Source organism: Canis aureus, chromosome 38 (assembly GCF_053574225.1).
Source record: "Canis aureus isolate CA01 chromosome 38, VMU_Caureus_v.1.0, whole genome shotgun sequence".
NCBI classification, from domain to species: Eukaryota; Metazoa; Chordata; class Mammalia; order Carnivora; family Canidae; genus Canis; species Canis aureus.
The window spans coordinates 10,573,813-10,601,484 of record NC_135648.1 but is presented as its reverse complement, the minus strand read 5'-3'; the positions used below and the strand labels follow the sequence as shown (position 1 = coordinate 10,601,484).

The 27,672-nt window shown below is 35.8% G+C and overlaps 1 protein-coding gene across 1 annotated transcript in view; it reads left to right on the top strand.

Annotated features, from left to right (window-relative positions):
- The window catches only part of RRP15 (ribosomal RNA processing 15 homolog), a 38,525-nt gene that overhangs the window by 3,762 nt on the left and 7,091 nt on the right, over window positions 1–27,672 (top strand). Inside the window, exons 2-4 of the mRNA XM_077886610.1 lie at window positions 8,100–8,371; window positions 10,593–10,690; window positions 13,304–13,505. Coding sequence (XP_077742736.1) covers window positions 8,100–8,371; window positions 10,593–10,690; window positions 13,304–13,505 — 572 coding nt within the window. The remainder of the gene's footprint in view (window positions 1–8,099; window positions 8,372–10,592; window positions 10,691–13,303; window positions 13,506–27,672) is intronic.

Below are 27,672 nucleotides of genomic sequence, written 5' to 3'. Positions count from 1 at the left end.
CCAAGAAACTGTAAAGGCAGAAGATTAAATCTGGTTCAGACACATCAATGAATCAGTGTGCAAATTATAGGCTTATTAGTAAGTGAAGTGTACTGGCTCATTTTATCAGGAAATTAAATCAGACAGAGGCTTCTTTTTGAATTTTAATTGGATCCTAAAAAATTGTTAGGGATGTGCCTTATCATATGAACCATTTGAAAGCAAATTCTTTTCTCAAAATACTACCTAAATTTCATAGAAAACACACAGGTTTAACCCATGCATTGTTTGAACTTTTCCTCTTGGCTTTAGTTTGACACATTATATAAGAAAGGTAAAAACTTATGCTTTTACAAGTGTAAAACATTGAAGTATTATTTGTCAAATTTTGCAAAATTTCCTAGTTCATTAAGAAAGACTTTGTCAGCTTTGGTAACAGTTGTATTCAGAATTTGGCGTAGAACCTGATACATGGTATAGTATTCAATATCCATTTGGTCATTTAATCAATTGGAGATTTCTCTTAACTGTGATTTTTGTACTTTTCCCATATACTAGGTATTGTTGAGGGTAAAATTAACAGAACTTGTATATAGTGTAAACTTAATGATAGTAAAATGGTTCAGACTGAATGTTAACAAATTTTAATACTCTTCAAATGGGTTTGAAATTTGGTCATAGTAATATCACCGATGATCAGGAATCAGATACGTGGAAAGTAAAATGCTACAGCCAGCATTTCAGTACCAGATAAATTATAAAGGAGATGATAACACTTCTATCTGAGCTAACCTTGAACTGCTCAGATTTATTGAACTGATACCTTGTTGCATGTTTTGATACAATGTGTAGTTGGTTCTTAAGTTTGTATTCTTAAAACACAGGCACACATAGCCTACCTAGTCAGTAAATCAGCTCAGGTGAGGAAGTAAGAACAGTGGTTGGTATCAAGTATTATAAAGGAGTGGTTGATAACTCTACTTCTGAGTTATCCTTGAACTACTCAGATTTATTTAATTGATGCAGTGTTGAAGGTTTAGACATAATGTTAACTGTTTCTTAAGCTTGTAGTCTTAAAAAAAAAAAAAAAAGTTTCTGTAGTCAATAAATCAACCCAGGTGAAAAAAGCCTTGGTCATTATCCAGTGCCATGATATGATCAACCTCTCCCTCATAACACATGCCCATATGACTATAAACTGGTAGAGAAGAATAGTAATTTCATGTTTCTGAATCGTTCTGTTCACATACATGAAAAATGGCCATATGCTTCTAACACAAGACTTGATAACGATCTAGTTTAGAAGGTTCTAGGAACTATCGCTTCATTTTTGATAAACTACAAAGCTGTATTTTAGATATAAAACCCAGCAGATAAATGTGCTTTTCATCAAACTGTAGCTTATAGTCTCCATCATTTAAGTTACTTAAAAAGGAACATGTCTAAGAAATGAAATATATCATAGTCCTACTTGAGTGGTTTAGCAATTTATAGGACAGACTCTGGAAACAGACTACTTCCAGGCTCTATGGTTTGGCTTGCCTAGATAGCACATGTAACCACATCTTTTAATTTGTCTCCTAGTGGCACTTTAATTTTAATTTTGGTTGTTTTATGGAAAGGTGGGTTGACTTCATTTTTTTCAAAGGTACATGTTTTAAAACTTTTTTTAAACATCAATTTTGAATATTCTAAGTTTATTTTTTTTAAGGTGTATTTATTTGTTTTAGAGAGAGAGAGCATGAGTAGGAAGGGCAGAGGGAGAGGGAGAGAGAATCTCAAGCAGACTGTGCTGAGCATGGAGCCTGACATGGGGCTCCATCTCACAACCCTGAGATCATGACCTCAGCTAAAACCAAGAGTTGGACATTCACCCTGGCACCCCAGAATATTCTAAATTTAGTAGTAATGGGCAGGAAAGATGATGTGGCTTGAGCAGAACAAATAATTTGCAATTGGAGTGGGGCACAGTAGTTTCAAAGCTCTTGATAACTAGGGCAATGGGCAGTCTTAGGCAAAAGTAGAATGGGGGTGAGGAATGGGCTCTTCTGGTTCACTGAGTCTTACATAGAAATGTCTTTTTAATTCAGGTTTTCTTAAACTAGTGAATATTTTCTGCATCAACTCAGTGCATGTTAGACTGAGTTGAATCTTTTTTTTTTTTAAAGATACCACCAATGAGTTTTATTTTACTTTATTATTATTTTTTAAGATTTTTTTTAGTTATTCATGAGAGACACCCAGAGAGGAGGAGACACAGGCAGAGGAAAAAGAAGGCTCCATGTAGGGAGCCCGACATGGGACTAGATTCCGAGTCTCCAGGATCACGCCTCGGGCCAAAGGCGGCGCTAAACCGTTGAGCCACCCGGGCTGCCCAAAAGATGTTTTAAATAGTAGCTTGCTATAAATACATGTTAGCTATTGTCAATATTTTAGAATACTTTGAAAAGTTGTGGGACACGGGGTGCCTTGCTGGCTCAGTAGGTAGAGCACGTGACTCCTGATCTTGGGATAGTGAGTTCAACCCCCACAGTGGGTGTAGAGTTTACTTAAAAAAATTGTGGGATAGTAATATTGATTAGTTCCAAAATAAATTCAAAGTTAGCCTGCCTGCAGGCTATAATTCAGACTGTCGGTAGAATTACAGTGGAAGTGAAACTCATTTTACCCCCTCTGTTTTTGGCACCCTTTGGTAGTCTTTTGTGATCTCCCATCCCTGGGAGATCTGTCTTCAGGTTCTCAGCATCCTTGTCTGTCCATTGGTTACCCTCAGCCATTTATTTCATGCCTGCTAGGTATTACGTCTGCGTTAAGTGCTTTTCATGTGTTACCTGATTTAATCCTCACAACAACCCAGCGAGGTAGATTCTATTTTCATGCCTATTTTGCTGCAAAGACAGAGACAAAGAGTTAGGTAACTCACTCAAGCTAATAATGTTGGAAAGTAATGGAACCAGGACATAATGCCACCTTGTCTAATTTTATAATCTGATCTCTTCACCCTTGTGCTGTGACTTGCTAGTGCTCTAAAGCTTCCCATTCAGCACATCACATGTCCTGCAAATTCCAGCTACCTCTAAGAGGTATTTCTTCTTTATTCATTTCTCTTCCATAACCACGTTAAAATTCTAATTGCGTGTGTCTATGTGTGTGGTATGTGATCAGCACTTAAATGTTTACTATGGGCTAGGCAGTCTTTTAAGAACTTAAATATATATTAACTCATTTAATTATCACAAAATCACAATGAAGTTGATACTATTTTATTGCCATTTTTACAGATGGGAATTTTGTATCTGAGTTGAGATTGAATTCAGGCAGCCTTGATGTCTGTGTTCATCCTACTACTAGCTGATCTCTACTAAGTTTTTATGAGGCATTCCGTTTGATTTAGGGTAAGTCTAAAGGTGTGAAGTAACTTAAATGTTAAACAATAACCTTAATGCTCCTAGATGGTATTTGTATTTTAAAAGAACACCCTTCTTAATCTAATAGAGAAACTTTTTAAACATAAGGGCCAACGATAAGTATCAAGAGGAAAAAAAAACACTAGCAGTTTGGCCTGTTACTGTAAACACACACCTTTAGTGTGGTGATTTTAAACCGCTTGGTTTTAATTTGGGGGCTAATGTGCATATTTGATTTCTCAGATCATAAATCAGACTAACTTTTTTATAAACAAGCCAGCTTTTTATACTCAGTTCTTACTATCCAGTTTCCAGATCTAGTTTCAAACAGTCTGAACTTCTTGTCATTTCATAAGCATCTCACCTTCTTTAACATTCCCATGCCTTTGGACATACTGCTTTATTCTGCTTGGAATGCCCATAATAAGGATCATAATAATTTTAATTTTTATACAGGGCATTGACTCAGATCTAGGAAGTTTTTGGTTCTAGATTTGGTGATCATGCCCCTGCCTCTTTTAGTTCACTTGGGTTGTGGAATCTTACTTCTTTGACCTCCTCCCTTCTTTTGTTAATTCAACCCTCGCTTTACCTAAGAAAAAACTTTAACACCATTTTTGTAAAAGATACTCCCAGTCACCATTTCTTCATTGCCATTTTTTTTTTTTTCTCTTTTTCCAGAAGAGCACTTACAAATTTTACATATTGTAAAACCAAATTTTCTGGTTGGTTAACTGATCTACCCTGCTAAACATATGACTTCTTCAAGGAGAGAAACCTAGACTTAAATTTTTCATTTTCCCCTTCACCATTTCCCCTTTACCATCAATAAAGTTTTCTTAAAACTTTATCCCACATTCCAGTCAACATTAACCATATCTGGGATCTGAGACAGGTGGTAAATTTGAAAGGGAGCTGGAAGTTTGGGGAAAAGGCAGTAGGAGATGGGAAATGCTGATGTCTACCTCAGAACCTTGGAAGTCTAACCTTGCCCTGCCAATATGATAGCTGATAGCCACTAGCCATGTATGGCTTTTTTTTTTTTTTTTTTTTTTTAAAGTAGGCTCTACACTCAGCATGGAACCCAACGTGGGGCTTGAACTCAGGACCCTGAGATCAAGAATCAGACATTTAACTAACTGAGTCATCCACCTGTCCCTACATGTGGCTTTTTAAATTTAAAGTAATTAAAATGAAAAATTTGGTTCCTCAGTTGTACTAGCTGCATTTGAAGCATTCATAAGGCTCTGATGCCCACTGGCTAGTGGTCAGCTTTGATAATAGAACATTCCGTGAATGCGGAAAGTTATATTGGAACCTTTAGTTATTGCTTCCAGTAAGCATTCTTTTTAGCCCTCCCTTAATTTCCAGATTCTAAAAATAGAATGCAAACTTACAGTTAATATTTAAGATAATACAAAAGATTTCAAAGGAATTTTTTACTTATCTGGTGCCCTGAATAGGGGCACTTAACTTCCGTTGTTAAAGATCAATTAGAAAATTTAAAACAAGGCAAAACTCATCTTCATAAATTACAGTAAAACTTTAAGAACCAGTTTTGCTTTCTGATTTGTTTCATCTTTGGTACCCTAGACGTAAATCCTGGCTTTTGGTATGCTAGAGGACCTCATTATGTTGGTATTTTTTATTTATATAAAATGTGATCCTTTCTATTTGCAATGAATGCCAGGCACCTCTGAGCTAGAACATCTTAAATCAAATCAAACAAAAATTATGAATTTAGTGAATTCTTTTCAAATTTTTTAAATTGGTTTATACAGGTTGTATGAAATGGTGTTGTAAGACTTTTCATGGATTTATTGTGTGCTTATAATATGCATATTGTGGTAATCAGTCTGGGTAAGAAACACCAAGGAAAAGAGACAGAGTTTGGAAGTTGATATTGGGGTAGCTCTTAACAGTCCTCATATCTCCTGGCTGCCTTTGCAATGCAACTGAGAAGCTGAAATTGTCGCCGTTTGTGTGTGAGTGCATCAGGACAAAACACTAGATGTCAGTATTGTAGTTTTGACATTTTATCCAGGGCTGGTAAAGTCTTCTGTTTTTAATCACCCTGGTATTCTTCATTCACACAAACATTTAAGCCATTATGCCTCTTTACATTTTTAGATAAATTCTTACTAGAAGAAGCACTTGTCAGTTGTTTATTTTGTTATAAATACCTGTGCAATGCTAGTGACTCTGAGGAATAAAACATGTATAATATTAACATATTTATTTTTCAAGTAATTACATTCTCCAAACTTTGTTTCTTAGTGTACTTTCCAGGAAACACTGATCAAAGGGATGCTTCTGAGAGAAAAATTGTGTGACTCTGAAATCTGGTACATAGTAGACACTCAGATTCATTGAATTGAATGGTAGTACTAACAGCTTTTGTTTGGCAAAATCTAGATACTTTCAGAAATACTTTATGAGGGATGCCCGGGTGGCTCAGTGGTTGAGCGTCTGCCTTTGGCTCAGGGCGTGATCCTGAGATCAGGACGGGATCGAGTCCCACATCGGGCTCCCTGCGTGGAGCCTGCTTCTCTCTCTGCCTGTGTCTCTGCCTCTCTGTGTGTGTGTGTGTGTGTGTGTGTCATGAATAAATAAAATCTTAAAAAAACAATAAAAATATTTTATGAATAATAAAGTTCTTTAAGTCACCTTAATTTACATGTCAAAGCCTAGAATCACATGTCCTCAGGTTTCTCAAATTTACCCAGCATGCAGGATACAGAGAAGCCTTCAGATTAAGTATATGGCAGGGATCCCTGGGTGGTGCAGCGGTTTAGCGCCTGCTTTTGGCCCAGGGCGCGATACTGGAGACCCAGGATCGAATCCCACATCGGGCTCCCGGTGCATGGAGCCTGCTTCTCCCTCTGCCTATGTCTCTGCCTCTCTCTCTCTCTCTCTCTATCATTAAAAAAAAAAAAAAAAAAAAAAAGATTAAGTATATGGCAAATGATTTTCTGTTTAAAACTTTCTTCCTTCTTATTAAGAAATGTGCAGCACATTAGGGCAGTGGAATTATTAGCAATTTCTTTTATTATTTCCTTTACTTTTTTTATTTTTTTAATTTTTATTTATTTATGATAGTCACAGAGAGAGAGACATTCAGACATTAACAGCCGACTATACAGTCAGCTTCTGTCATTTTGGTCATGGCAATAAACTGAATTAAGGGGCAGAAGGCTGAAATGTTAAAAGCAGAATATGCACATTTCATTGGAATTAAGGAAGAAAGGGGACCTTAGAGCTGAGGAGCAGGTGCATGATTCTGAAGTAACAACAACAACAACAAAAGCAGACTTCTCAGATGTAAAAACAGGTTCTGGTTGTGATGCTTAGTTTTGGTATGGGCTGATGGACCCAGCACATACTCCCAGAAATGCAGTGCTTTGTTAGCTCCTCTTCTGCTTTATTAAGAAATGTTCCAAGTTCCTAAGCTATTGGATGATTTTCTTCTTTGAGGTAATTCCTAATAAGTTCCATAGTCTTCTGAAGAACAAAACAGAAGCTGTCCAGAAGGCTCTGGGTCATAAAGGTGTATGCAGACTGTGCTGGCTGCTTGTCTCTTGTTGGTCAAGTACAGTGAACTTCATAAGTTGAGAAAGGCCACAAAACTTAAGCTACAAAATCTCAATGAGTTGATTTTCAAGCAAGGCCATGGACTTAGACTCTTATTTCTAACAAGCTGCTGACCCCAGCTATTTTAACCTTGTAAGATGAACTAGCTGGCAAATAACCTGTATATGATTTTTTTTTATGAAGCTTCTTTTTTTTTTTTTTTTAAAGATTTATTTATTCATGATAGACAGAGAGAGAGGCAGAGACACAGGAGGAGGGACAAGCAGGCCCATGCCAGGAGCCTGACGTGGGACTCGATCCCGGGACTCCAGGATCGCGCCCCGGGCCAAAGGCAGACACGAAACTGCTGAGCCACCCAGGGATCCCTATGCTTGCTTTTTTTTTTTTTTTTTTCAGATGTTTTGCAGGATAAAATTCCAACAGTATGCTTTTGTATCTGCAAGACCTTGATATTGTCATTGAGTCACACAGCAGTGCAGTTGAATCTTCAGTATCTTGGGCAAATACTGCTTTATTAGATTGTTTTTTTCAGAAATGTTAAACACCTAATTTTATAATGTTAAAAGCAAATTTTATAAAAGGCTAGGTTTTGTTTATTTGTCTTTAGATCTTTCTACACATAAATTCAGAATTTTAAATATCTGGATCAAATCTCCAGAGAAGTTATTCTGACTTCTCTGTATCATGGAGATGATGTACCGTTCGTTTCCTTGATGGATTAAATTTTTTTGTTAATCATTTAAAATTTTCATTAGTCACTTTAAGTAGTTTAATGACACAATTAAGGCCCATGGACTTGACCACACCCTACACTGTTCCACGTTGCTATCTGCAGCTCCCTTGACAGTAGGTGGTGATGTGGGCTGTTAGATTTGTTTCTGCTACCAGGGTCTTGGGTGCTGAAGCCCAGCATGGTTGAGCCAGGTCTTTGGGTGCTGATGGCAGGATGAAGGGCCCTTTTGCTCTCTGCTATTACTGCAGCCGTGGGACTCGCAAAATTCCCTCTTGTGGAAATGGAGATAGATGGAGAACTGTTAGCTTTATGAAGGGTCCTGGGGTTTCTGGCATACCTTTGACAGCCTCTTCCTCCAGTGTTAAAGTTTAATTGGTTTCTACTCTTAGGTTCTGCAAGAAGCTGTGGATTGGAAAAGGATCACTTTTCTTCAGATGAAGCAGTGGAAGCTGACAATGAAGATGAAGTTGAACCCTATGGCAATGGAAATGAAAATGCCGCAGAAGCTAGTGTTGGAACTGACATGGGCTGGGCAGATGCCATGGCTAAAATTCTTAACAGAAAAACTCCTAAAAGTAAACCCAGTATTCTGGTAAAAAACCGAGAGCTGGAAAAGGAAAAAGAAAAGTTAAAGCAAGAGAGACTGGAGAAGAGGAAACAGGTGTGTTTTACCAGTGTCTTGTGGATTAGATTGTTTGCCTCGTCTAGTTCCTGCCTGTACCAAATTGTTCCTGGCTGTGTTTGTCTAATTAACATTCCAGGTTTTAATCTGCTTTTTATGTAAGGGATGAATAACCAAGGTTTTGTTCAGAAACCTAGCCTAAATTACTCCATTGAGCATGTTTGCTTTTTTTAAAAAAAGATTTTATTTATTTATTCATGAGAGATGCAGAGAGAGAGAGACAGAGAGGCAGAGACACAGAGACAGAGACACAGGCAGAGGGAGAAGCAGGCTCCACGCAGGGAGCCTGACATGGGACTCCATCCCGGGATTCCAGGATCACGCCCTGAGCCGAAGGCAGATACGCTATTAACCACTGAGCCACCGGGGCTCCCAGCATGTTTGCTTTTTAATCACCTACGTAAACAAATAGAAATTAAACTCCAGAGAAATTTATCCTTTTAAAATCAAGAAAATTATACATTTGGCAGTGGCTCTTGGATCTAAATATTTCACTCAATTTAGCTTCCATATGCTGACATTATTAGATTCTGAACCAATAGAATGTTATTTACTTTTTACTAAAAACCTACTTTGTAGGTTGATATTCTCATTTTACTCTAAGATAAGATTTGTCTCTGAATCTTACTGATAGCTTTTCAACTGAAAGTTTGAATTTTTATTATCTGGCAAAAGGTGAAATAAGCTTTAAAAATATCATGATCCTTAATTATCTCTAGTCACAATGTTCTAGTGAAAGTAGGAATGTTTTCAAGCCAAGAAAAATGAGTCTCTGACTGCTCTAGGCCAATCCTTTGAGTGCTAGAGATGGTACTGTTCACATAATGATGAAAACACACATGTTGATACCAGAAACAGGACAAAGGCGCTACAAACACTCTTACATATTTCTAAGTAGATTCTTTGCAAATTATCAGTTTTTTTTTTTTTTTTTACTGTTAAATATTATCAGTTTCCAGAATATCAAGTACTTGTTTCTAATAAGTTTAATAAATATCAGGTACTTATTCCGAATAAGTCCTAAGTATAAAAATTATTTCAGAGTTAAAAAGTATTTTGGGATCATGCATGTCTTGAGTACTACAGACAATTAAGACTCAACCGTTTTAGACTTAAAAGTAAGATTTTTAAATTTCTGGCAAAATCTGATAGTGAATTTCATGACAGTTAAAGTAAATTATCTGCTTTGAGGAGGAATCTATTTTTTTAGAAAGGAATCAGGCTAATCTTTATAGTGAGAGCAAGAATTTTGTTTTACTGTGATTAGACATTTTCATTAATACAAAGTAAGAGATTAGGTGGATGAAGAAAAGGAATAGATAAAAGGAGATTTTTATTTATTTATTTATTTATTTATTTATTTATTTATTTATTTATTTATTTATGATAGTCACACACAGAGAGAGAGAGAGAGAGGCAGAGACACAGGCAGAGGGAGAAGCAGGCTCCATGCACCGGGAGCCCGACGTGGGATTCAATTCCGGGTCTCCAGGATCGCGCCCCTGGGCCAAAGGCAGGCGCCAAACCGCTGCGCCACCCAGGGATCCCAAAAGGAGATTTTCTTCCTACTGATTCTTACTACTGCTTTTGATACTCACTAGCTTCCTGGTGATCAGTTGATCATATTCAGTGTATTTGATTGTAGGTGATATGTTGGCCCGAGGCAGCAGTATATACTGATGTGGTGTATTGATGTGTAAAGTCAGGTGCCTGGGACCAGAGTACTACTGGATACAATGCTATTATTTTAAAAGCTAATATAAATTCTTAATAATTCTGACTTATTGGGAAAGATTTTCTTAAACATAAATAAGTATTTAAACTTGTGGTTATCAAAGATAGTAGTTTGGGGTCTTCCTGATGCTTACCTCTGATGATCTGGTGGTAGCAGGTCAAGTATGTAGCTCTCTCACACCCTACCTTGTCCTGCCTGGCTCAGTGTCCTGGCAGCTTTCCAGGCCCCTGCTGTCAGAGAGCCTGACAAAAACTCACTTTGTGCTTCTCACATGACATGCTGAGTGCTAACCACAGGCCGGCCCCCTGAGCTGAACCCCTAAAAGTATGGGGTTTTTTCAGTCCCGGTGACAAACTAAGCCAGAATGATTTATTACCTTTGTCCTTTCACAGAGTATCATATCAAAGTATGCTGCACTTTCAAAAATGCCTAATATTCTTTCACATAACAATATTTATAACACAGCTTGATAAGAAGCGAGAATGGGAAATGATGTGCAGAGTAAAGCCAGATGTTGTCAAAGACAAAGAAACAGAGAGAAATCTTCAGAGAATTGCAACAAGGTAAGACTGTTTTTACCCTTTAAAAAATAAGTATAATAAAGCTTTGATAGTGATCCATTTCTGACTATATCTGATCCTTAAGCTCAGCCTTCTCAGAGCCAAGTGGTTTATATCAAAACCTGCCTATTTAATACTGAATTCAACCAAAGATTTCGCAGATCTCATGAGGCAAGAGTATAACATCCTTTGTATATTTGGTTTGAACCTATTGCAGATCGTATTGTTTTTGTAATCACAAGAGCAGTGTAATTAGATGTGCATTTCTCTTATGGTAGTTGTCTGAATTTATGGCGATAGATGATCATTTTTGTTATGTTGTACTTAGGTCATAACGAATTATGTGTTACAGCAGCTTTATGCTGTCCTTTCACTCTGCATTTTTTTTTTTTAATCACTGATACCAAATGTTTATTTGATACCCTCTGTGTCCAGAGATAAATAGAATCTGGTGGCTGCCAGGTGGTCCTTGTCTACTCACCTGTAGGAACTACAGTCTTCTTTGAGACTAGAGGTATGTCTGGTGTGTTGGGCACTACAGCAGGAGATTGTCAGGGGAGTTGGGGAAGACTTCACAGAGGAGAGAACATTTGAGCTGCTACTTCAAGAATATAGCAGTTATATTTAGCGGAATTATTTTTGATTATCTAGTTCCTTACACTATGTGGGTCATTTTTTAATTCATATTGGAGTTCTACAGTGAGATAGAGCCAGACCGCTAGGTTCAAATCCCAGCACTGACTTATTACCTGTGTGTCCTTGCTCATGCTACCTAATTTTTCTGTCTCAGTTTATTTATCTATAAAAATAGTAGAATATTGTATTTACCCTGCAGGATTTCTCTGAGAATTAAATAAATTAAAAACATATAAAGATTTTAGAAAAGTGCATGGTTGGTGCATGAGAGTAAGTGCCTTCTTAAATTTTATATCTGAGGCACCTCCTTTTCCTCACTTTGGTCCCAGCCCTGCTCTTAAGGGTATGGAATTTTACACTCCTTATAAGCTAATAAGCTAGCCTGTTAGTTTTCTGGATACTGCCAGAAGACCAGAGACTTCTGGGTCAGAGACAAACGACCTTATTACTCTTGGGAAAGCAGTAGCCAGAGCATCACATTTCCACTGGTTCTCTGTATCCCTCAGTGGTAACATAGATGTCCAGTATGGATGCTTGAGCATGCAGTGGGTAGTGTTACAGAAGATACTGTACTTGGAAATCTCCTGCTTTTATGGTGAATGGTAACAAGCCCGCTTTCTGTTGGCGGGGGGTAGATGTTACTTCATCACTCAAGGTTGCGTCCTACAAACCCTACTCTCAGAAATACCCTGTGTAAAGAACAGTCAGGGCCTTGCATCCTTGAAAAACCTAGCAAGAATGTGCAGGGATACTCAGGGCGCATGGCAGAGTGCCTCTCCTGGTGATAGAATTAGAGCTCGAAAGGATGGTAATGCTTTAAGTCAGTGTTGTCCAATAGAAATATAATGGGAACCATATATATAATGTAAAACTTTTTGGTGGACACATTGAATACAGAAAAAAAAAAAAGAGGGAGAGATGAGATTTATTGTCCTAATGCATTTTATTTAACCCAAGATAATCAAAGTATTATTATTTTGTCATATAATCAATATAAAACAATTATTAAGGGATTAATAAGGGATCCCTGGGTGGCGCAGCGGTTTAGCGCCTGCCTTTGGCCCAGGGCGTGATCCTGGAGACCCGGGATCAAATCCCACGTCGGGTTCCCGGTGCATGGAGCCTGCTTCTCCCTCTGCCTATGTCTCTGCCTCTCTTTCTCTCTCTCTCTCTCTCTCTCTCTCTCTCTCTGTGACTATCATAAATAAATAAAAATTTAAAAAGAGAGAGATTAATAAGATTAATAACAATTAAGAGATTTTAAAATTCTCTTTTTTCATATTAAGTCTTCAGAATTCAGTGTGTATTTTCAACCTGGAGCATATTGCAATTTGGAACAACCAGCCACATTTCATGGCTCACTAGCTACATGTGGCTCATGGCTACTGTAATGGATGCTGGAGGTCTTAATCTTCAGAATTCTTCTTGGAATGAACTTAACTATAGAACAAAGTATTTATTTCATTTTAAAATAGGATTTTAAGATTAGTTTTATAAGAGTTGCAGATAATATAACTTCTTTATAAACTACTTGAGTATTATTTTTCCCATTTATAGATGAAATTGAAATCTAGAAAACCTTTCCTAGAGTCAGATGGTTAGGCAGCTAACTGTAGAGGCCATTTTCTTTCCACTACATTGTGATGCCTTCAGTTATTATGTAATTATATTTTGAGAAATAGGTGTTTGTGTTAAAAATAGTTTTTCATTCTAATTGCACAAAAGTTGATTTAGAAAGATGAAAGCTGTGAAGAAAAATCACATATCAGTCCACATATATTTATTCTTTATTCAGAAATTTGTATTCATTCATTGAAATGTATGTTCATTTTTTTCAGATTCACTTCTTTTCATTTGAGTGCCTATTAAATGCTTGCCTCTTTCCTAAGCAGTAAAAACCTATTGTTCTTATCCTCATGACTTGTATTCTAGTGTAACTGTTACTTAACTGTGTTGTTCTGGTCATATTATATTCTCTAGGGGTGTGGTACAGTTATTTAATGCTGTACAGAAGCATCAAAAGAATGTTGATGAAAAGGTTAAAGAAGCTGGAAGCTCTATTAGAAAACGTGCTAAGTTGATATCAACTGTTTCCAAGAAAGATTTCATCAGTGCTCTGAGAGGAATGGATGCAAGTACAAGTGAAAAAAGTTCGACTGGAAAGAACTTGAAAGCCAAACAGGTAAGACTTTTATATAGGATTCAGTGCATCAGACTTTTAGCTCTTAGAGTAATGTTTTGGGGTGAAACAGCACACTATAAATTTAAAGGTTTGGATTCTTAAGTTTCATGGTGATTTATTCAGTATGTATGGAGGTTGCCAGTTATAGGTGACATACATACCCCTGCTGTGAGTACTCAGGAACCACAATTTATCTATAAATTGATAAATTTATAGATAAATTATCTAAAACCACAGATTTATCTATAAATCTTTTAGAGATATTGGATCTCTACCATCTGAAATCCTGTCTTTTGTGCACTTTGGAGAATAGAAACCTAAGTGAGGGATACAGCTTCAACCCGCAGCTTTTAACCCACAGAGGTAATTGTGGTGGCTTGTAATTTCTAAAATAGGAAGGATCAGAGCCTTGGGGAACATGGTGGAAGGTCATCTTTTGCACTGAGGCTGCTTGGTGATGTTTGACTGGTTGGAAGCGATAGCGTGTAAATACTCTTCGTGATCTTTGGCATGGTAACTTTGCTTCTCCACTCCTTTTGACCTGTGGACTCCAATAGTTGCCTTTCTAAAGGTACCAGGTGAAAAGTTCTGAAATGTGCTTTACTCTCAAAAGGGCTGTTTTGTTTTGTTTTTTAATTAAAGCAAAGTGCTGGTGTGTTTGATGGCTTAATTTCTATTGCCAACAAAAAGTACTTCAGTCAGGAAACAGGAGTCCTCTGTTGTAAGTTTTTTGTTTGTCTTTGGTTTGCCAGTTAAAACTGGCAAGAAGAGCATTTAGGAATTTCATGCTAGCCTAGGGCTGAAGTATTTTTCAAGTTCTTTGATTAAGTTGCCATTTTACGTAAATTTGACAAAAGTTTTCTAAGGTATTTTAACTTTGTCTATCTCTTGCATATTAAAGGACCCAAATTGGTTTTTTGTTGTTGTTGTTGTTTATTTATTCAAATTTTTTTCATTCAAAAATTTTACGTATTTATTTGAGAGGGAGAGAGAGAGTGAGAGCACGAGCAGGGTGGAGAGGGAGAATTTAGTCGCCGCTGCCACCCTCTCTCGCCCCCCAACAGGGAGCTGGACTCGGGGCTCTATCCTAGGACCTGGGTTCTTGACCTGAGCTGAAGGCAGATGTTTAACTGACTAAGCAACCCAGGCACCCCTCCCCCCAAATTGTTTTTTAATTATATATATAATACGAAGCTTACTGGTACTGCTGTTTTAAAGTGTCAGGATTAATTATAAACACATGACTACTATGTTTGGGGATTACTTTTTTAGTTAAAAAAATCTAACCTGCTGTGTTCTCATGAGGGACATTTTACTCCAAAAATTGGAGAAAGATCCAGCATCATTGAATGAGAAAGAGCTAGTGGGAAGATGGAAAAAGACTTACTATTTTTTTCTTTTTTCTGTTCGCTTTGGAATGATTTTTAATAGAAGCATTTGCTTTAGGATTATTTTTTCATGAGTTATGAAAATCATGAGCATGGGTTCTTTCCAATACCATTGTTGCCTTTATTACTTGCCATTCATACTTTTGCCCTTGACTATTTTTGTTTCTACTTCATTGTCAAACCAAAGCAGCTTTGCTCTAAAACTAATTTGTCTCTAGAACTTCTTATCCCATACTAACAATATCTTGGAACATTTCCTTTAAAAATGCTGCTTTCACTTTGATTTCATGTTTATGGAAAAACAGCCAGACTCATTCTATCTATCTATCTATCTATCTATCTATCTATTTATTTATTTGACTGGGCTTGGTTTTACATCTGAATAATATAAACGTACTAAAATATGTATAATTGGATCAGTTATTAATATCAAGAATATTTCCTATTTGTACCTGGTGTTATTCTTTTATCTTTTAAAGTCTTACAATTCAGATAGATAGATTACTTCAAGTAAATAAGTAAACAAGATTTAAAAATTCTGAATTAGTATGTCTACACTGCCTGTTATCATCAGTTATATTAGGTACAGTAAGAGGTAAATTAAGTGGCTGCCCTATTTGGGGGGGGATTTTAATGTAACTGTAATATTCATGTAGGACATAGATCATTAAACTTGTGTGAGTTACTTGGACTAAGTGCACTTGTAAAGCAATTGAAGAGAAGGAGGGAAAGTAAAAGTGGGAATAACGTGCCAAAACACTATTCAGAAATAAGACATAGATTAATGAAATGGATAAAGAAGGATATTAATTAAGTAGAAAATAAAATTTTCCTTTTTTCTCATATCTTACTTCTTCCTAGCACCATTGCTATTGCACCTTTTCTTCAAAGATGCTCTTTCCCTTCTCAGACAATTGGACAGAACAACTTTTAGGAAAATTCTCATTGCCCCTTTCCTGGGCATAATGGGTCAGAGCGTAGCCTTTTTATCTTGTATTCCTAATATTATGAAATCTTTACAATTAGAGTCCATCTGCATGTAAACTAAATTCATTGGCAGCTATCTATCAGGATAACAATCTGGAAATACCTTCATTATGTCTTCAGCTCCTTTACCTTGTTATACTTGTTATTTGTAATTGTGGTATTAAAGTCTTACATTCAAAAACAAAAAAGAGCCATGCTTTTATATTAAGAAGCTGGATAGAATTGCAATAATATAAACTAGAGGTTGGATCCATTACATGAACATACATTAGGAGTGCTTTTGGTTGTGTCTGGTTTTTGTTTTTGTTTTATTCCTTAGGAACACTCAGAACTTGGGAATTTATTTTTAAGAATCCCTTTTCAAGAATTTCCATATTCCTGCAAGGTATACAAGGTTTTAAAGTGTTGTGATAGATATTTCTTAACTATGTTATGATCCTGAACAAGACACTTTTCTGAGAACCTTTTCTTTTTTGGGGCATAAAATGAATTTTATTTTCAAAGCAATAGGAGCAGAGTTTCAAAAGGGAACCTGTGACTAAATAAAATTGCTAGTGCTCTTCCCCATCCCTCTCTGCCCCTTGTTTTGCCCCCTTCTGAGGTAACTATGTTCAGTTCTTACATCTGTTGTATTTACCTTCATGTCTTAAATAATATTTAGACTTTTAAAATCAATATTAGATACCTTTTATGGAAGTTAAGGAATTATCACTTTCCTTTGCTGCCATACTTCCCGTACTGTGTCCTTTCACTTTAGTATATTATTACTTTTAGCTAAATCAGTATTCAATGTAAACATCATTCACTCCTGAACAAAGTAATGTATGAAAATAATACTTTTCTATTCTTCAACTTAGCTTCCTTACAGCTTTTGTTTTCTGGAGGTAACAGTTGCCTCTTTTTTTTAAAAAACCCTTCTCAGTATTACGTTTTCCATGGCCATCTTGGTACAATCTAGACTGGTTGTTCTTTACCCTGGTATGCACTTGGAGTTTGCTTTAGCACTGCTCTGGGAATTCCCCTTGCTTCTTCCCTTTGCGATAGCCTCTGTTTCTTGGACTTATTTTCTCTTGGCTTTCACTCTCATTTTGATGAGGTCACATTTACCTACAGTAGCTTTCTGGGGAAGGGTATAGGATATCTTCATTTTTAACGTGTTGGCTGAATTATATATAGTAGATGGAACGGTGGCTCCTAAAATAATAAGTCGGGATCCCTGGGTGGCGCAGCGGCTTAGCGCCTCCCTTTGGCCCAGGGCGCGATCCTGGAGACCCGGGATCGAATCCCACGTCGGGCTCCCGGTGCATGGAGCCTGCTTCTCCCTCTGCCTATGTCTCTGCCTCTCTCTCTCTCTCTCTCTGTGACTATCATTAAAAAAAAAAAAAAAAAAAAATTATAAGTCTGTGTTCTAATTCCCAGAACCTATAAATGTACCTTATTTAGAAAAGGGTCTTTGCAGATATAATTAAGGATCTTGAGGTGAAGAGATCATCTCAGATTATATGGATGGATTCTAAATCCAGTGTTAAATATCCTTACAAGAGGTGCACAAGGGATATTTGACAGACTGAAGTGGAAGAGGCAAAGTAACCAGAGGCAGAGGTTGGGGTGATGTGGCTGCAAGTCAAACAGTGTGCACTATGTAGGCTTATTCAATACAATCTCTTTGTATTAATCAGTTTTCCTGAGTTCAAGACTTTTCTGATTTAATATCTTCAGGGATTAAACTACCTATGTTAGGGTCCGTCACCTGCCTCCATAGGCCAGGGAGGGTACTTAAAAGTCTTACTGCTTCTTCCACAAGCTATCAACCAGTCTTGTATTTCTATCATGCTCCTCCCCCCCCCCCCCCACCTCCCTCCTTGCCTGAGCATGGATCCAGTTTCTCACTTAAATGTTAGTTTTCCCTTCTCTCTAATTGGTTACCCGTACTCTATCCAGTTTTCATTTATGTCCCAAAACTTGTTGGCATATTGTGTCAATTATTTTCCCACCTGTATTGTTTCCTTGTTTGTTTATAGCTTTTTATACTTTTAGTGGACTTTTCATAAGAATTAGAGATAAATGCATGTCTGCTGTTTAATTGGAAGACTATTTTAAAAGCAAAAAGGTTAATCTTCTTGTAACTTCCTATTGCTTTTAACAGAATTATTGGTAGTCTTAAGTTAATTATAAAGTATTTCACAAACAATAAATATTTAAATACTTGAAAATGGATTATTTTAAAAATGCTTGCTTATAATGGTTTGAAGCGAATTATTTAAAAAATACTTGTATATAAGCATTTTTCTAAAGGTTTAGCATTATAAAGAAGAAAGTGCCCCTCCATTATTTATATGCATTTGTGTCTTGAAAACCAGCTTTGTGATCATCTCTACCCTGTAAGAGTCTAGATATTTAGATTCATGTTCTGGCATGAATTTCGTAGAAAATAAAGAAGAAAAGAGAGTATATGAAGAAAAGAGTGTATGATCTTTTAAAAATTTGTCTAGTAATTGATTTATTTTTAAACCAATAGATAATTAGAATTACTAAATTGTTTCTTTACACATCACATAGCTATGATTCCTAAGTCTGTTTAAGGGTCGTTTGTATTGTGCACTATACATCTACATTTGATTTATTTCATTTTATATGTTTACATTCACTGTTTTTGTGAGCTACTACTTCAACTTTTAAAAGTCTGCTTGTTCCATTTAAGAACCATAATCTTCAAAGGCTTTTGGTGCCTAGATCGAAGCAAAGTTTTTGTATGTCCCAAAGATTGCCTTTCATATCATTAGCTGTTTATCAGGGTATTTTTAATCTTCTGATTCTGCTGATTTAAAAAATACTGTTGCCCTTAGAACTTTTTAATCTGTTTTTTTCTTTTTTCTTTCTTTTTTTCTTCTTTTTTTTTTTTTTTTAAAGATTTTATTTACTCATGAGAGAGGCAGAGACACAGGCAGAGGGAGAAGCAGGCTCCATGCAGGGAGCCTGATGTGGGACTTGATCCCGGGGCTCCAGGATCACACCCTGGGCTGAAGGCGGCGCTAAACCGCTGGGCCACTGGGGCTTCCCTATCTGTTTTTTTCTTAATTTTATTGTATCCAATCATTATTTCTGGAATAAAGTAGTTGGGAAAGCCTTCCTTAGAGTAAAAAGGTATAATTGTTTTTTAAAGATCATTTTTAGGGTAAGAGATTTTGAAAAGACTATTTTTAAAAATGTCAGACTAATAGACTAAATTACATTTGAGTCATTAATTAATATACTTTATTTCTTGGAGTGGAACCTGAATACTGCAAAGTAAAACAAAAAAGTACTTGATGGGCTCATTTCAGAAGAGATAACAGCTAGTTATCTGTAAATCAAAAAGCCTTCACTAGAACTCAGGATGAGTAGTACTCTTTTTTTTTTTTTTTTTTAAGATTTTATTTATTTATTCATGAGAGACACAGAGAGAAAGGCAGAGACTTAGGCAGAGGGAGAAGCAGGCTCCTCTCAGGAAGCCAGATGCGGAACTCCCATCTTCAGACCAGGATCACACCCTGAGCCAAAGGCAGATGCTGAGCCACCCAGGTGTCCCTAGAGTATTTTTTTTTTTTGTCTATTAAAAAATGAGCTGTTTCTTCTGTTACATATGTAAGGATTAATTTTTTTTTTCCTTAGTAACAGTTGCACATCTCTTTCATCATGTTAAGTCAGGGCATTTGTACAGTGGATGTACATCACATTTAATAAATGTAAACACATTGTACCTTTGTCATTCACAAATTTTACAATCTAATTTTTTTCTTTTAAATTCCTTACATTGAAAAAATAAATAAATGAAATAAATTCCTTACATTGCAAAGCTTAGGTGCAAAATAAGTCACTTGTTTGAGTTCACTGCCCAATATCTTCAATAATGCTCATTGTTTTCTTGATTCACTAACATGTCATGTTAAAATAAATCTTGTTAAATCAAAATCAGAGACTTAGTTAATTTTTTTTTAATGTTATGTATATTTTTGTGAGATAAGGCCATGACAAAGGACACTGTTAGTGGAAATCAGAAAGCCTAAGGAAAGAGTGATTCTTATCCCCAAAATTGAAATTTGGAGTAAAGTATTAAATATTAAATTCAATAGAGGTTTGATTCTTGAGAATGAATCAGTCCACTAAACATTTCATATGGAAAAAAGAAGAGGAACCATTTGAAAATTGAGCAAGCGTCCCAGGTAGTACAGATGGTATGTTGCTTATGAAATTAGAAGGTAGTGAAGTTGGAAAAATTGTGATGGGAGGATGTTCATAGAAAATATGATTCTCAAGAGGAATGTGCTTAGGAGAATATAAGACACTTAGCTTTAATTGTAAAAAATCATGAAGCAAACATAGTAAAGGCACTAGTTCATTCACTGGACTAACCCAGTCTGTTAGGTAAAGGTGCTTTGAGTATCTGAAGAAGCATTTTCATTTTATTATGTGAATTCTAATGATAACAGGAAAGGAAGCACCACTGAGTGGCATTTCTGTTGAAATCTTCAAGCTAAAGAATTTCATGAAGAAAGTAATAAATTAGAACAAGTACTCAGTGCTGTTGAAACTAGCCTATGGTGAAACAGAATCTTTGAAAACATTGAAAAGAAATATGTGTCAGAAAATGAAGCTATAATGAGTAGACATTTTCACAAGTAGTAATCCAAGGAAAAGCAACGGGCAATCATTGTGCTACTATAGGAGAAGAAAGCCTACCTGTTCTTAATTTTTCATATCCTTTATAATTTCCTTTCTTTTTTCTTCTTTCTTAGAGGTTGGGATATTGAGTGTTTGCTGATGAGTGGGAGGCTTGAAAATGAGATCCTGAGGAAGTAGGTTGGAATCACATTTTTAAGTGTTCAGTCTTCTGTTAAGGCATTTGGACTTTATTCCTTAGGCAGTTGGGAGCTAGTTGTAATTTTTCATCAGGTAAGTGACCTGATTAGATATGATTATTCTTAAGGAAAAGAAGGCTGAAGGATGGAAAGACTCAAGATCAACCATGGGAGTCTTTTACCTTAAAGCAAGATGGGAAACCCTGAACTAAGGTGTGGTGTGGTGAGGATTAATGGAAAAGAAGAACCTGGTTGGAGAGATAGTTTTGGAAGGGTTGGGGGAGGGGAGAATTGTGATGACTGTGAGGTTTACAGCTTGAGAGATTCAGAAATGGTGACATCTTTTACAAAATTGAAACTATAAAAGGTGGAACATATTTGAGAATTGAAGGCTTATTTTATTTTATATACCAGTATAGTTAACATATAGTAGTATTATATTAGTTTCAGGTGTACAATACCGTGATTTAACACATTATACATCACCCAGTGCTCATCACAAGTATGTTCCTTAATCCCTATCCTATTTCACCTACCTCCCCTTTAGAGATTAAGACTTTTATAAAATGAAGTTGTAATCAGCAATGAGAAGAATGACCATAAAGAGCAGGTTAAAAACAGCAAGTGTGAGGCAAGGCATTTGGTTAGTATAGGAGACATGACCACAGAGGAGCAGGCTACCAGAATAGCAGTGTTTATGGAGGCCCCTTGTTGCAGAGTCTCATGAGTCCTGAATGTCTCTGTAGGGCCTGAAAACAATTTTCCTGTTTACCTAATCAGGGAAGGTGCATGATGTATTTTAGAGTTTTTCATGTGATTAAATTTAAATGTTTCTAGACTTACAGAATTGTCAGTTATTTGGAGAAAAGTCTATAATCCAGAACCTATAAATCCCACTCTTGATCCAAATAAATGAAGTCCCATATCAGCTACATACCATCATATAAGAAGGCACATTGACAGATTCCTTGATGTTGACCCTGAGTGGTTTTTAGAAAGATTAAATTGTATTTAGGACGCTCTGTTTAAAGAAACAACAATAATTTATATTTTGTATAAGAAAAGTTGTTTCATAAAAAATTTCAGTTCTAATCCCTCAGGGAATTGTTCTTTCTGTACCCTGTTCAGAACACGTACCAATCTAGAGCGATAACGTTTTCCTGGTAGGTTGGGTAATCAAGATTTTAATAATGTAGAGTTGTTATTTTTTTCCCCTTACTTTCCAAAGTTATAGTTATTCCTTTTGCTCTTTTCTTGAAAAGTTGTCAAAATCCAGTCAAACTTCTTGAAATTTAAGTGTCTGTTTCCTTAAAGGTGGGACTGAAGCAAGTATGATGCATATGATGCATTTTAAATCTGAATCACGAAAGAAAATATATTGGCTGCTGTTAGGAAAGCACTGACTATATGTTATTCAAACCCTTGAATTACAGACTTGCAGGGTTTTCATTTATTTGAAATTGCCAATGTTGCACATTCACCTTTGGTTATAATGAAGCCACAATAATAATTTTGTTGTAAGAGAAAATGTTAGCTTGTTTCTGTTAGAATGTAATTTTCTTAGTGATTGCTAGACAACAAATTTTAATAAAAAGTCTCTAGGGGAAAAAGTTACTGTAGGAGGAAGGTATATATATTTTTTCTATTGTTTGTGATAATAAATACTTAAAATGGCAGACATAGAGGTAAGGTAGGGGGCTTTGTTTCTCATACATTTCTCATTAATGGCCACCACATAATTCCTTCATAGCTGGGTATTTAGTGGTGTGAATACTTTTGAAATACCTGACTTCTTTATTAACTTAGACTCTGCACTGCTATGTTCTGTTAAAACTGTACATTCCATAGGGTTCAGAGATCTACTGAATTCCTGCTACCGAAGAAGGAAACCTAGGGTTGGAGGGACTCCACACACAGCTGTGTAGGTGGTCCCCTGGCAGTTTTCAGGATTTAGTTTTTAACTGGGTTGGGGAAAGGGAAGGCAGATGAGAGGGTAGAGAAAGATACTGTCCTTAAGTTGCCCCTGCATTGCCAGCAACAGTGTTTTACTCTCACATAAAAGCAGCTCTGGCTGGAATGTGTGGAATTCTAACTTTGTAAATAATTCAGCTTAATGTTTGTTTACTGAAAATGCCTAAATAGATTAGAGTTTAGACAAAAGAGAGACTCCAAAGTTTGAAATGAGAATGAGTGTGATTGTACACATTGCTGTTGATGGGAACAGCTTAAAGCCTGTTTCTCAACTCCTTTTAAAATAGGCTGTTTAGCTTTAATATAGCGTGGTTTCGGATTTGGCCAGCAGTTGTAATCAAAGCAAACTTATGTTTGGCACTGTGGTACATGCAGCATTTTGATGTAGGGGAAATACGGGTATGAGGGAAGCATAAGAGCTAATTACAGAGTTGCTCTAGAAATCTTTAGTTACTGTTAAAATAAAAATGACTAATGGTGCCATATGTCTCCTGGCCCTATTTGAAGAAATGTTCTATTTGAAGTTGCTGAAGTGGATGGGAGTATAGGATTTTCATCAGTGAGGTTGAGGCCTTTTTTTTTTTTTTTTAATTGTCTTGCTCAAAGTGAGTTTTATGCTATATGCTTACACTTAGTTGGTGCGTTTGTAAAAATAAAAAGAATGTTTTATTGTTTCTTGCTGAAAATCATAAATATGAGTTGGTTGGTGTTTTTTGTTTGAGTAGTAGGCAGATGAGAATGTTGGTGGGAATGTATGAAATATTATACAGTAGCAAAGGCCACAGACTCCGGAACCAGGCTGCCTGGGTTGAAAATGCTTGGTCTGCCATTTAATATCTGTGGGTTATTTACCCACACCATGCCTCAAGTTTCTTATGGTTTAAGATAATCATTCTAGTAGTAGTAACCACCTCATAGAGATAACTGAGAACCAGTTGAGTCAGGATAAAGTACTTAGAACAGTGCTTGGCACAGTGCTATATAAATGTTTACAGTTATTTTTATTTTTATTTTGTGTTTCTTTTATTTAGTACTTAGTTTTCCTAACAGTAGTCAAAGGTGAATCTAAAGTTGGAAACAAATGTGAAAACCTGTTAGTACTTACAAGTATTGGATAATCAAAAATTTGTCCAATAATTTAATAAAAATTATGTTTATATTTGGAAAATTCTCTCATTTTAGGTGTATCTAGTCTAATATTGCAGATTTTTACACAATAAACATGGGTTTTGAGGACCTAGAAATTTGTCCACTTTCTCTTCCCCATTTTAAGCTATGCTTTCTTAAATTGTTCCAAGATTTTACTTACCAAGGAAAGTTTGATTTCTAAATGGTTGCTTTCATACTCCAATATTTGAATGTTCTCATCTTTGTGACTAGTGTGCGGAAACATCATTAGGAGATTACAGATGTCCCTAGTTAGGAATTCTGTGCCATATGTGTGATGACCCGGGGCATTAGTAAGTAGGAATGGTGGTAGAGGGACTGGGAGGGCACTTGCTAGTGTTCGCTTTGTGCCAGGCACTTTGAAAGGTATTTGTTTATAATTACCATTTTAAAAAGTACTAGAATTCTCATTTTAGAGGTGAGAAACTCCAAATCAGAAATATTAAGTGACTCGCCCCAAGTCACATTGATAGTTATTGGTGGAATCTGGTTTAAAACCCAGTCCCCATTGCTCCAAAATTGTATCAGCTATTTGTGCCTGCTACTTAAAAAGATCTGAGGTACTTCATTAGAAGCAGAACCAAAAACTATGCTTCCCTTCTCTCACCCAGATGAGCTACAAGAGGTGGGGCTGGCTAATGAGCCACCGTGTCACCCACTGAGGCTCTAAGAAGAATGATGAGAGAGATGGCTTTCTGTCTTGAGTTTTCCTGCATCTCACATCCTCTTTATTGGATATGTAGCAGCACATGAGACTGATAGATTTTAAAATCTCATTTCTCAGAACTGTTAAGGAAGATAAAATATTTCCATACTAAAACATTTCAGAATCATGAAACAAACTCATTAAACTCATTTAAGGAATTCTTTATAACAGGGAGAAAGTTTGAAAGACCAGTATTTCTATCATCTAAGTTCTAAAATTGTTGACACTTGTCCATGTGTTTATTTTAAAGAGCTGTCTGCCTATCTCCTTCCTCATCTAGTTTTTGTTTTTTTGGGGGATGATTATTTGAAGGTGGTTATCCCTGTAGTGTCCTAGAACTTCTTTTTTTAAAAACAGGTTCATTGAAATAAAATTCACATTACATACAATTCAGAAGATTCATTTGTAACTAAACCAGTTGTCTTGCTTGAAGAATGAGTCCAGGTTCTGAATCCATCTGATTATTTCATCGTGTCTTTCAACTTGCTCCTCTGTGCCCTTTTACTGTAAGCGCAAAATTAGGACTAAAGGTTGGGATTTAGGGGGGGATTTAGGTTAAATTTTTTTTGGGGGGGATTTAGGTTAAACTTCAACATAACTGATAGGTGTGATACTTAGATGCTGTATACTTAGTATGCTATCACATCAGGGGACACATTATAAGAATGCCCCATGTTAGTGATGGTAGTTTTTCATTTGGTTAAAATGGTAATAAATGTTTCCTTATTAAAGGTGCATTTTCCCTTTTATAGTTAGAAAGTAATTTATGGGATGAATAATTTAAAAGCAAATATACTGTTCCTCATCTGTCTTTTACCTTTGGGCATCAATTGATGATTCTTGACTAAAATGGTTAAATGTTACTGGAATTTACAGAATGGTGATTTTCTCATTTTTTCTATTTATTTTTCTCAGGATAAATTTAAATTCCAAAAGATGGGGTTAGTGTATCATTCCTTTTAATTACTGCGTTCCAGAGTAAGGAGTTGGCTTAACAGTCATCTCCAGTGCTGACAAGTGAACCTCCCCCCTGCCACCTTTTTGTTTTTGTCTTTAATATTATGGATGTATGAATGTCTAGCTGTTCAATATTTTAGAATCATTATGCTTTTTTTGATGCTTAAATTCACAGATCTGACCACGGGAACCAGTACAAACCAGCTTCTTGTGCCCTTTTGACATGACCTCATTTTTCTTAGAGTACTTTCTTGCTTTCTGGGACAAAAGCTCTCACACCAAACCTTGTATTTTCTGTGGCCCAGACCTAGAGTCACCCATTTTACAGGGAGCTCTAGTGAGGATAGTCCATTTATTTTTAAATCTTTGTTGATTTAGTAGGTAGATTGATAGTATGCATATTTTTACTAGATATAACAGTTTTATTTATATAACGTTTCATAGTTTTATAGAGTACTTTTACATGTTTGCTCATTTAAGCTCTTTAACAAATTTATGATATTAAACCATCAGTATCAATTTTCTAGATGAATTCACAGCTCTACTAATTTGTTTATAAACCTGAATTATCATCTATATGCTATATAACAAAGTTGATAAAAGAAGAATGATATGCTTTAAGAGACTGAGTGTATTCTCAATGTTTCAAGCTCTTAATGGAGTCTAAAAATACATAGAGCACTTGTGTCAAAAGGCTCCTTGAGGTGTTACATTTGTCTTTTAGGCAGTTTAGTCAGCTTTAACTTACTAACAGCTACTAAGAGATTATAAACAATGAGGAACATCTGGATTGCAGGAATGTTTCCTCAAACTTTAATTCTGTGAAATTAGCTGTATAGATAGCAAGTTAGAATGGAAGCCACCAAATAAAACCACTTTGAGGTAAGGCTTAAGTATTAAGTCCATTGTAAAATCAAGGGCAGCAAATGAAATTAAAACAAAAAATAGTGCAGCAGATGAAAAAAAAAAACATCAAAGAAGCATATTTTTTAGTAGTATTAGGCCTGAATTCTTGGAAAGCTATACAGAATTTAGGTTTTCTTAGAGAACTCTATACATTTAACATGTGCTTGGACTATAACTAAAGGTGATGTAATTTCAGCATCTTGATCTTTTTTCCTTGGATATCTTACCAAATGCTTTTTTAGCTTGCTTGGATCTTATAAGTTACCCATTTAAATTTGTAAAGTGTACAAGAATCTGGAAACTATACAATAGTTAAAAACAAAGCCCAAATGGGCTTGTTGCCTGGAATACCATCCTAGTAAAACAGTTAAAATGAACTAAAACAAGTTTGTGAAGAAATGAAGAAGGCATAAATTGATCTAGACAATTAGGAATTTCTAAGAATTCTTTGAGAGTCCGAGAAAAGTTGAGTTTGTGTTGATACTGGATCCTCCATATAACCTTGAATCCGTAGGTTCTTTGTTAGAACTCTTGTACCTTCCAGATTGAAAATTTCAACCCTTTATGATTACATTTTCAATCCTTTATGGTTAGTAGGATGTTTTAATATCTGGCATGATGAGAAAATCATTGGTGTTTTTATTCATATTCTAAAGATTTGAGTCTATCACTACTGTTGATTTCTACCAGAATATATCTTTTTATAAAGGGATTTCCCATATATACTTCATTTCGCCAGCTGAACTTTCAGATAGGCTTTAATCAGTTAGAGGGGAGATTACTAACTACAACTATAAATAGCTTTACAAAAAATTTACAACAACAAAGATTAAGATGAATTTATCCAGTGTGTTAAGAACCTTTTTTAATTTAGCTAAAACTAAATTAAAATGAAAGCTGAACATTCTTAGGGAAAGCAATGAGATCACAACTATTGCTGATTGCTAAATATAGATGTGATTATATTGCTTATTGTTTTAGGATTTGACTTTAATTTTCCCCTTCAGAATTGAAATGAGATTAAGCTCTTAATTATTTAGTATTAGACTAATGAATAATTCCAAACCTCTGTTTTTTAGTTTTCAATAGCTGCTGATATATGGTAGCTGATTAACATTTTTAAGTGTTGTCTTCATCTTCAAAATAGACGAAGACTGCTTCTGTATGATCTTGGTTAAATATTGTATAAAACCAGGCCAATGAGAGTAGGGACTATTTAGTTTTCTTGCATCATGTGGTTTTTATTA